The following is an 11,596-nucleotide window of genomic DNA, read 5'->3' as shown; positions in this document are numbered from 1 at the left end:
GTTTCAATAAAAATGTAGACTTTATCATTGGCCTGAAAATGGTCACTAAAATAATCTCACTTGTCTGGTCCTGGCTACCAAGGAAACGGGTTTGGTCTCATCTGGACCTTGCTAAAAACATTTGCCATTAATCTAGAATATGTGTCTAAAAAGGCAATATTCTAAGCCTTGTTAATGGCGTAACGACATCAGCATGGACACTTAATCATTTGGCAAAATTAATTTTCTGGACCTTTCAACTACAGATACGTAATTCCTTGGTCACATGTTGTGATATTTCACTGTGTGAATGTCATCGGTATGGGCCATCTTGGTGTCGTCATCAACCTCAGCTTGTATGCTACCATGGAAACTTATGAAAATAGTTTTTGCCAAGGAAACCTTATTGTCAACAATACGTCATCAGTGTGAACTATGAAAACCTCATTAATAATGATCTTGTTAATTTGACCATTACTACGAAACCCTGTTAATCTGGGAATGTTAATCTGGGCAGTGTAGCTCTTCACCACCAATTAATCTAGACAATATTTCTCCGGGAACGTCATTAAAAAAACCTTATTAATCCAGAACCGTGCATAGTTACTATCCCTGTGCTTACCTTTTCATTAACATTCTGAATGCTTATATTTGAACATTGAATTCATATTACAGTCCTCTGTCATTCAAATCTACATTGTCATCAAACTAGATATCCATGATGTCCATGATATATACATGCCCGTGTCTTCAACAATGCATACGAATAGGTGGCGTTTATAATCTACTCACACAACAAATAAATTAAACAATATAAATACGATGTACATTCCATCTATAAGTACAGTAAACTACGGTTTTAACGAACTCGAAGGCACCACCAATTTTAGTTCGTGATATCCGTAGTTCGTTATAAGCATACATACTGCATTTATACACGGACCTATACAAGTCCGTTATTTATACAACAAATGGTCGGGACTAAAAAATAAGTTCGTCATATCTGTCAGTTCGTTATAAGCGTGTTCGTTATAAACGTAGCTTCCTGTACATTCAACGGATTGAATAAGTGTTTTATTTGGATTAGGAGTCGAAGGAAAACTAAACACATACTTAGGCATCACACCTATTGTCTTGTGAAATACATTTGAGTATGGAAGAGTCTCAAGTCTCCCGTGAGGTATAAATGTCAATATATCGGCTACACAGATAATGTCAGCTATCAGCCGTGTGTAGCCCGACAGTGTTTATACCCATGTGTAATCACAGTCCGCGTGTACAGGGCGTTGTATCGTCGTGTGACATGTGTGTACCAGGACAGTGTGTTGATGTAATACATGGAACACTATTCAATAAATACAAACGGATCCAGTAATTCTTGCCTGATTGGACATCACAAACTCCACTAAATGGCTGTAGACAGGCGATAGACAAGTGGTGGACGGAGAAAAGCGAGACATACATACTGAACGCCGCTCGGCTATCACTGCAGAGGAGAGGACGGCTGCACGCTCGAGTACACACACGGTACGCGCGCTGATTTCTATTGGTCACTTATTTCATTCATACTTCGCTCGAGGAGGCGGGGACAGTGTGACGTCATCAAGATCGCCTATAAATCGCCGACCATTGGCGGTGAGAATCAATATAGAAAAGCGAAGCCGACGGAATCAGGAAAGGACTGATCGTGAGATACCGCAGTGCCTAAACAAAACATTGGTGACTTGTTCTCGGACTAAGTTGATAACGCTCAAGGTAAGTTGAACACGTGGTGATGCTTTTACTATTCGATCCTGTCTATCAATACATAGGGCGAAGTAATTATCGACTTATAGATCAATACCAAACATTTTCGTGTTGGTTGATTTATTTTCTCATTCTACATGCTTCTATGAAATGTTTGATTTTTGTGTTTCATTCAAATTTTGTATACATTAATGGCTACATTTAATAAGATACATACACGTCTTTGTATACATTAATATTCCATATTTTCAAAATTAGAAGACACATTGATATATACTAGAAAAAAAATGTATGTTGGGTAAAATAGTCAAAGTTAATTTTATATTTTACAGATTGAACAGTTATAAAAAGAAAATGACCAGTTTAAAGCGGTTGTTGATGTTAGCAGTGTCCGTTGCGTTGTTCTCTTGTGTATCGTCCGCATTTCTTAAGGTGAGTTTTAGACAAGTAATATCGATTTTTTACAAATTTCTATGCATTCAACTAACTTCGAGGAAGAAAAGTTTCAAATATATTGCTATGATCATATCTACACTGTCTGTTCCCTGTACTGGGCACTACCAACGGGGCAGATCGAAACATCCCCTCAACACTTCTCTAGAACACTCTAGAATGTATACAACATGAGGACGACAGACATATTAAAACATGCACTGACAGACCATGAGTGAATAAAACAGGTTTAACTACTATTTGCCTCATAATGCTTAAAAATGTTCATAGATATTATCCATATAAAATATGGATATTAGTTAACAGTCGAAAACAAGAACAGGCATTGTATATATACAGGGAGAGAGCGTCCGCTGACTAAAGTTTAATTATAGCAATGACGGTTGTGGGAACAAGATTGAAAATTTCTATTGTTTTGTTTATTCCGCCGAATCTGGCAACATGTTATAAAGCATGGTATGAGTACTGGGACATATATAGATTGCATCATCCTTCTGACGTGGCTTATTAGTGGCTTAAATGAGGGACTTCCCCGCAGTGCACCCCCCCCCCCCCCCCCTCGAAATACCACGTGACTGTGCTTGACCCCGAAAAGGTCACATCGCGAGTCTAAACTACCGTCGACTGGAATATTCCAGATATGATTGAAAACTGCAACTAAATCAGATTTTCACAAAAATATGTATAACTTTTGAATCCCATATAACCATGAAGTCGTTTCATCATTGTTGTAATGGCGATGTGATAACTAATGGGCTATGGATTCACATTCTGACCTCTTCCCTCGAATAATCTCCTCATAACTGACAAAGATTGGACATATTTGCTCTCAGAATTGGCTTTGACAGAATCCTATGCTCTTCACAAAATCGATTATTCGGATTGGTAGTTGTAAAGCACCTTATAAACATACTTTGTGTTTTAATATTTTTTAATGCTTCAGGTGACATAAATGTCATTTTATTGCCTTTCTTCTGAACCTAAATTGAAATGATAAATATTATCCATAAAATTTAATGTCTTTTTAACAATGAATATCTAACATTTATGCAATAAGTCTCAATGTACCATGGTTTAATTTTGTACTGTATCGTACCATATAACTTCAAATATGTAATTAAAATATGAAACTGAAAATGCAAGAAAAGATACACAGGAATATTAAAATCACGTGCGAGGGAATTTAATTCCGTCAAAAGCGGTTTTTAATTGTCTAGTAGTTCTATGGGAACCCTCGTGAAAACTAAGCTATCACTGCGGGCGTATCGCGCGGGACACTTGTTGGTAGTTGAGCAGGAGAAAAACCACAACACTTCCCGGCCCGCTCTCCCAACAGCGCAGTTCCACAGGTGCGACTAAACCCAAGCAAGCCGTCTAAATGTGGCCCACTGAACTCTCGTCCCGACCCGGCCCACTGGCCCGATAGGTATGCGCACAAGTTGATTATGACGTCATGTTATTAGACGCGCATAGATCATTTACCCCTTGTTGAACGTTGTCAATAGCACACTCAGTGCGGCAATGAATGGGATACATGCATATTATGTGTTATCGTTAGCAGGCAGCGTGGTGTTTGAGCGTAGCCTCGGAATGCACGGATGTGGGGGTCGTGGAGGGCCGAGGCATGTGCGACTAACCGCATTCCGCTCCGTCTGGGGGTAGCTTGCACTTGAATATAATATTTCATCCAAGCCAGGAAGTCTGATTTTCTCCGAAGGTTTCCTCATATCTGTCGTCATCGAAAAATGGGGAGCCTCAAACCGTTAAAGGGACAATAGTGAAATATGTATAACAGTAAATCAAGTTTTCTAGAAATAGTCCCCAAATGCCTATATTTTGCCTAAAATAATAAAAATGCAAATGTGTTCCTTGAAAACCTGTAGAACATGGGTATATGCATTACTACATATACCATATACACGTTAAATGTGTTATTGGAGAAATATGATAACGGCATAAAATGATAATAAATGTTGAAAAGAGTGACCTTAACTTGATTTATGATTGTAAATCCTCAAATTATTATGTAACAGTGTTGTATGTGTTGCAAGAAGACCTTATGGTGAAATATGTAAAATAGACCTAATTAGTAAATGATTTGAAGAAAAGCGACAAAAATTTGCATAATCAAAATAAATCCCTGCTAAAAGAAGAGTTTAATGTACGATTCAGACTATGTCATGAGCACTTTTTTATGAATATCTATCAAATGCTGATGATACTGTTCTTGAAAAGTGGGCGTATTCTGCCCCATCGGTAGCACCCGTCACAAACACATGCAAAGGCAAGTCAAACGTTCAACTGCGAAAACCGAAGTGATTGCCTATATGAATGATTATAATGTATTGTTGCATGTGTTTTATGGTAACCATATGACGAAACAGTAAAACGTGCGCCATATTAGGAGAAATATTGAGAAACATGACGATAAACTGTATTGAATAGAAAAATGTTATCCCAAATAGTTATGTAAGATGGTTGGTTGTCTGTGTGGTATGTAAACATTATGGATATGTAGCATAATCTCTATTAGTTCCCAAGTCATGTCATTGTAAGTTCCTAAGTGACCCTAAGCCCACGTTGTTACTATTGGTTTCAGTCTAACAAGCATAGCTTGTGTCACCGTCCACGTAGGTGTCACTCAATCTCAGACAAGAAGTTTCTGTTTATAACACTATGCTCTCTCACATACACATATATGCCCCTATTAATAGTTGAAGTTCGTCACATACAAACACCCATGCGTCATCCATGTCCCTGGGTCGATAATCACCATCCGTGATAATTTGAATTTGTCGTCCATTGCCACACTTTAAAGATACGTATGAGTACTTTTCTTTTTTCTCTTCAACCGAATTACAAAATTAACTACATTTACCAGAAATAGATGTAAAGTATGCGTTATTGGGACGTTGTATTGTTGATAGATCGTACCACAGTTAAGAGGCTTGGCGTATCCATGTTTTAGATGCATCATTAAGATGTTCTTTACTAAACTCCTTTGTAGGCCACTATCAGTTTCTATTGTGACGATGTTCTGACACGGATATATTGTAAAGGCTTCCCACACACGGATGTAAGAGGGAAGAACAAACGACCTCGAGCCGTCACGTATGACGATAGCTTTATCCCGGCTATGATGTACCGGGTGGCTGATTCACCATAGAAGAAGTGAACCGTTACACGTCACGTGTCTCACGCCCACGCGTCTCGTTGAAAGAACCCTTTCAGACTTGTCTGAACGTAAGCATATCCGACACAAAACGCTCAATGTTAGTATATATAATATTTGAATCGGATATATGATATATATGTTCATAATGTTTTTACCTCACATAATATGAAAATTAACAACTGTTTTTATTTTTGTTGCAGAGTTTAAAACACAAAAGCCTTTTGAATAGAAAACATAATTCAGCAGGTACGTTTTTGATTGTTTATTGTTTTTGTTCTTTGATTTGAAATTTGATTGTATTTGCTATTAACAGTCGTAGACTCTCTCCGCTTGGACTGCAGTGATATCCGAATCACAAATAATGTTTTAACTGTAATTTTATCTCATAACGTCAGATGCATTTTGGAATTTGTATAATGCATTTGGGAATGTTTGTTTGGTTAAAAACTAATGACATATTTAATGTTATTGATTAAAATTATACTAATTGCTATTCTATTGTTCAATTGGCGAATTTGTTCAACTTAGTGAGTGAGTGTTGGGTTTAACGCCTCTTTAAAAAGTATTATATTTATATTACGGCGTGTCAGCTTGACGTGGGAGGAAATCCCGAAGCGATGCAGGTCTTAGACGTTTACCACTTTTGTGAAACTACGCACGAGCATGGTATGGTGCTGACAAACCTTGAAACATAATCGTGGCGAAACGGGATTCGAATTATGATTCGAATCATAGGTTTCTGGCGTACCCAAGGGACGCAACTCCACAAAGGAACTACCCCACTCTAGACGAGGTACCCCCATTTATCATATAATGTTTTTTACTGTTCATATTTCCAGTGTCCAAAAGGCAAGAACCTGATGATTCAGGACCTAAGCTGTTTTTCAAGGGCCGTCCATTGAGACCGACAACGCGGGTGACAAGACGCCACGAGACCGTTCTGGAATGCGAAGCTGGAGGTAGCCCCGGGCCCTCTATCCACTGGCTCAAGGATGGGGAACGAATTGAACAGGTGAGCTTCAGCACTTGTCACTGGACTTCATGTCCACAAAACACTGTAGGACACTTCTAGCGTATATATGAAATCAGCATAAGAAACAAAATAATGTATTGTGTATACAACGTTTTAAAAGATTATGAGAAAGTCTATTCCCTAGTTTTTAGTGTTATTTTAAAGTATTTATATTAGATTAAGTTCCGTGTTTTTATATACACTGTAACACATTTTCATTTAAACGTTTAGAAAGTAACAACATGGTGGCATATAGGGCGAAGGTTATCTTTGATCAAAAGACAAAAATATGTTGATAATCTTTCATTTGTGATAAACAGCACAGTGCTAGAAAAGAATAAGACTCATTAGCTCAGTTGGGGAACTCAATAATCCGATTCCGATGGCGACGAGTTTGACAAGATGATTTCATGTTGTGGAAGATGAACATGTAACCTTTTATATCATTACACGTTCATATAGGCGACACGCGTATCAATAAAATGTCATCAAAGGTTTTGTGGCGAGAAAAACTGAAGACAGTACCACTTAATTGTAGTTTCCGAACCTAAATCTGATAATTACTAGTTCAGGAATATGTAGGCGAACCATCAGAAGTGATTTGTCGCAATATCTGATACGAAAATGAAAGGCTCCGAACACATGATAGACGGACTTGTGTTTAATATCCATGAGAGCCTCCAGCATATACAGGTACTACAGATGGATTACTGTGGTCTTAAGACATCGCGATGGGGATGGTTGACAAATTGGAAATGCCTTGCAGTCTAAGACAAAGAGCCGAACTTCGATACCGCTCAACGTACATGTGACCCTGGGGCATCCCTTGGTTTTCTATCCTGTTAATGGATTAATTCTCCCAATGGGCGCCGACTGTATATTCTTTCTAAATTAACAACTAGGATTTCAACCTTCGCCAACTCTGTTTCAGTGATTTACAACGGATTAGATTGAAATGCTACCCCCCAACCCCACCCCACCCCCACACACACCCACCCACCCACCCTAATACAGTGCCATTCTAACCAACCATCACAGCTGACCTTGACATGACATTTACTCAAGGGAGATAACTTAAAGTAAGAACGATGCAATGCAATGGGCTTCCAGCTTCATCAACACCGATTATGCCTCTTCGTAACAATCTGTTACTTTTGATATCATCTATATTTTTATCTTTTCAGGGCATGTTCGAAAATTACCAAGACGACGAAGCCTCATTTGAAGATACGATAGGGAAGGATGGTCTCCCCTTGTTACGCCTTTCCACAACAAGGTCAAAGTTACACATTGACTGCATTAGCCCTAAAACTGAAGGACAATATACATGTGTTGCTGAAACACCATACGACAGAATAAGCCAGTCCACAACAGTTAAAGTCAGTAAGTATTCTATGGGAGATATATGTCCTGAATGGCCAGGATAAGGATGACCTTGACAAAACCTAATTCATTACATACAGAAAAGGTTATAAATTTACTGACTGATATCCTACTTGCTTAAAACATCAGTAATCTTACTCACCAATTGTGTCTCTATCCTTATTGTTATTTGTTATCTGTATGCTTTTTTCTGTGTTTTGCAATGAAAAAAACAAAAAAGTCCAAAGTATGTTACGGCTGACGTCTATATGTTGTTTTATACAGTTTTTGTACAGTTTCAGTATAGCAAACATTTTCTCTTTTCCAGTTTCTCGTGCTATCGGATCATTTGATGAATGCTTGTTAAAGAAATCTATAAAGGGTAAGTGTATATATAACCTTGTTGTAGTGGATGCTATGATACAGTTGTTAAGAGTAAAACTTAGTAACACTAACGTTATCATCTTAATATCAGTTATTGAGTAGGGTAAATTGATGAACCGACTTAAATAACAGAGGTTAGTGATAATATAAAGTTTTAGTAAATGATGGTTTTAGTACTTGAATATTACCGGTAACTTGTTGCTACAATAAAACAGAGCCTAGAAATAGCTGAAAGACACGGATGGTTGTGTATTTTAGGTGAAAAAGCCCAGGTATACATGTGGACTGCCACACGTGTAGAGTTCGAGGAGAACAGGGTCCAGTTATTCTGCAGAGCGTCGGGATCTCCAGCACCAAGACTTACGTGGTATGATGCCGAAGGGGAGCCTATCCAGCCGGGGCACAAATACGAGGTACACATTCTTTCGTAACTCCAATATACTTGAGTCTATACTATCAGTGAATAAAACAACCCACCCTGATAGTTAAACGACATGTTCGAGTCCCAGTTGCGAACGATTGTTTTGTAAACGTTTAGAAAATAGTTCAAACATACATCATCACAGTCGCAATCGTGGAACAAAATGTTTGGTCCTGATCGCTTTTATCGAGTTATTGCTCATAGCGGGACGTTTGTTTTGTCAAATTTCTTCCACTGCTTGTCAGACTGACTGGTTTTATAACGTGAAATTTATATATACTATTTTGGTCCTGGTCTTTCGTTATGTTGGTATCTCGACGTCTTCAGTGGGTTCAACAATTCCTAAAGGACATAATCATACTAGTAAATAAATAAAACTACATAGGTTTATGCATTTCGGTATTTGTATTTGAATAAAACGAGTCGGATATAACAGTATGAGATGCTGAAAGTTGACTTAATTTAAGTGGCATTACTATTATGATGATGATGATTATAATACTTTATATTATTATTTTTATTATTATTCCACCAGATTGCTGAAAATGGAGATCTTATCATAAAGAACATCAACTGGTTTGATATGGGCGTGTATACATGCACGGCATCTAACAAACATGGCGAGGATTCGGCAGAGTCGTTCTTATATCCTGTAAGTATCTATGTGTTGGTCACAACAAACAACGACCACTATAGCTTGATATTGATACATATTGGAAACGTTCAGAAAAAGTACACTAATTATGTGGTTTATTAGAGAAGGCTTTTGTAGCCCAATCGCATTTTTAGGCCCCAAATGTAGATACCAAGTGATATTAATTCACCTTGTCCAAACATATTCTTAGGAAATTGCTAGATATATATTAATTTCGGTAGTGGGGTGGCCAATTGGTGGAAGTGTTGGCCCGACAGGACGAAGACCTGGGTTCGATTCGCCAATCTGTGAAGTCCGTGTTTCTTGCCGTGACGATGCTGGAATATTGCTGAAGCAGCGTTAGCCATATTTACTCCCTCGCTCACTTTAACACATTAGTGAGTGAGTATGGTTTTACGACGCATATTCCAGCAATATCACGGAGAGGGACACCGGAAAATGGGTTTCACACATTGTACCCATGTGGGGAATCGAACCCGGAGCTTCGGCGTGAGGAGACAACGTTATATCCTCTCGGCTACCGAACCGCCCCTTCACAAACAATAAGTTATTATGATCTGTTTTGGTTTCAGACGTACCGGGACGACGAGGAAGAGATGCTACCACCAGTGTAAATAACCTTTGAGGTGTCACAGGTCTCTACCGAACAACTTCAAGGTGTGCGAACGCTCACAGAGGAAGGAGGTGCTCTGCGCATGCGCAGCAAGGAAGGAGGAGTTTTTAGTTTCCGGTTCTTTATGAGGTCCATTTTGTTGACAACGCCAGCGGCGCCAAGTCGCAGTGCGGTACTATATGCCATCATCGGTCTCAATGCAATCTTCAGATCCCGGCTATCTGGTGTGACGCCATGTCCCATTCATTGTTACCTGCCTAACAGCCAGAAATGACTTTGTGTGCCATGGAGTTTTCATGCTAATTTATTTATTTATTTGATACTTGTGTTCACTTTTTTGGTTAACTGTCTCCTATGTTGAATATTTTCACAACAATAAGGTCTATTTATTTTTTTGATGGATGAGGACGAGGAGAAAGAGAATAAATTTTATGCAAATTATGTATATATCTACTCTCTGTTGTTTTGTTTTGCCAAGTAGTCGTTTGGGAGCAATCATTTGATTTTAAGGATGTGTGGTTGGGGAGAGGGGTTCGGTATATATGCTAAAATATAATGCCTCATTGAAGGAAATAAATAATGTGCCCTTTTCTTGCAATTATTATCAAAATGACCAAAGAATCATTTTTTTGTATTAAAAAAATAGCACCTGCTTTTTAGAAAAAAAATATTTGCGCTCCTAATAAAAAAACATGCTGATCCCAAACCAAAATTCGCATCCCTTCCCGAAAATGAAATGGTTGCTCCCGTAAGACCAAATATGGCTCATATAACGGATTAAGTTTCACTCGAGCCATTGTTGAATATATTACTGAGTATTGTTGTAAGTTGTTTATGTTGAGAGCAGTTCCATGATTATAGTGAACATGTATTCCTGAACGTATGGAATGTTGCAACAAGTTCCAGGTCACAGAGTCCAACTGTTTAACGTCCTGTTACGTGTTACAGATACCTGATAAAATCTAAGAAAAATAAATGAACTTATCTTTGTATTTCCGAGTTCCGCTGAATTTTTCCTATTTGTTGGTTGAGTGCCTAGTACTGGGTTTTAGAGTATCATGACACACCTGTAGTGCACCGGTAGGGCGACCATAGTCTATGGGGGCGGTGGGGTGGCCTAGTGGTCAAAGCATTTGCTCGTCACGCCAAAGACCCGGGTTCAATTCCCCACATGTGTACAATATGTGAAGCCCATTTCTGGTGTCCCCCGCCGTGATATTGCTGGAATGTTGCAAAAAGCGGCGTAAAACCATACTCACTCACTATGTTCTACGGCCTGGTGCCGAGTTTCTAGGTCTACACATCAGGTCTAGACAGTGTCGTGTGTCAAACTGAAATATTGTCTAATTAGTGTTATTATAACTAACATTTATACATATTACTCTACTTTTGATAGGGATAATATCTATCATTCTATCTAAAAACTATAACTTGACATATCGACTTGACTTGACTTGAGAATCGATTTTGTGTATCGTGGAGAGATAAAAGACTTCCCTATCAAAAGTGGAATAGTGGTGTTTGAGGGTCATGTATCCAATTTGCTAGGACTGCTAGCCTCGTTGCCCTTTCAGTGCTTGGTGCTGATGGGGAGCTGTACTGATGTTAGTTGACGCCTGTCAGCATGGCGAAAGGGGTATCAAGACATGGTATCAAGTACTAATGCCGAAATGCGTCATCTTGAGTTTTATGGAGATTAGTGGTATAAAACAGACTGCAACAGTTTCTTAACCGTTCCTGTGATGGGGTAGACTGTGAGATTAGTGACGTTGGTCACATTGTTTCATGTGTGTACC

The 11,596-nt window shown here is 38.6% G+C and overlaps 1 protein-coding gene across 1 annotated transcript; it reads left to right on the top strand.

Annotated features, from left to right (window-relative positions):
- The first annotated feature begins 1,567 nt into the window (after positions 1-1,567).
- LOC139452609 (zwei Ig domain protein zig-2-like) lies at positions 1,568-10,247 on the top strand. Its single transcript, XM_071234137.1, has 9 exons — positions 1,568-1,734; positions 2,058-2,157; positions 5,554-5,599; positions 6,193-6,365; positions 7,550-7,748; positions 8,056-8,109; positions 8,370-8,524; positions 9,068-9,184; positions 9,760-10,247. The coding sequence occupies exons 2-9, from the start codon at positions 2,080-2,082 to the stop codon at positions 9,799-9,801; spliced, it is 864 nt and encodes a 287-aa protein (XP_071090238.1). The 5' UTR covers positions 1,568-1,734; positions 2,058-2,079; the 3' UTR covers positions 9,802-10,247.
- Positions 10,248-11,596: the final 1,349 nt, after the last annotated feature.

The sequence above is a fragment of the Haliotis cracherodii genome, unplaced genomic scaffold, assembly GCF_022045235.1.
Source record: "Haliotis cracherodii isolate W230 unplaced genomic scaffold, xgHalCrac1.p SCAF_9, whole genome shotgun sequence".
In the NCBI taxonomy this organism is placed as follows: Eukaryota; Metazoa; Mollusca; class Gastropoda; order Lepetellida; family Haliotidae; genus Haliotis; species Haliotis cracherodii.
Note: the sequence above shows the minus strand (reverse complement) of the source record. Positions and strands in the feature narration are given on the sequence as shown.

Excerpts from the sequence above, each read along its gene's own strand:
- LOC139452609 (XM_071234137.1), top strand. The coding sequence starts at position 2,080 with ATGACCAGTTTAAAGCGGTTGTTGATGTTAGCAGTGTCCGTTGCGTTG. Across the intron at positions 7,749-8,055 it reads GTCCACAACAGTTAAAGTCA|TTTCTCGTGCTATCGGATCA; the intron begins GTAAGTATTCTA and ends TCTCTTTTCCAG. Across the intron at positions 9,185-9,759 it reads CAGAGTCGTTCTTATATCCT|ACGTACCGGGACGACGAGGA; the intron begins GTAAGTATCTAT and ends TTTTGGTTTCAG.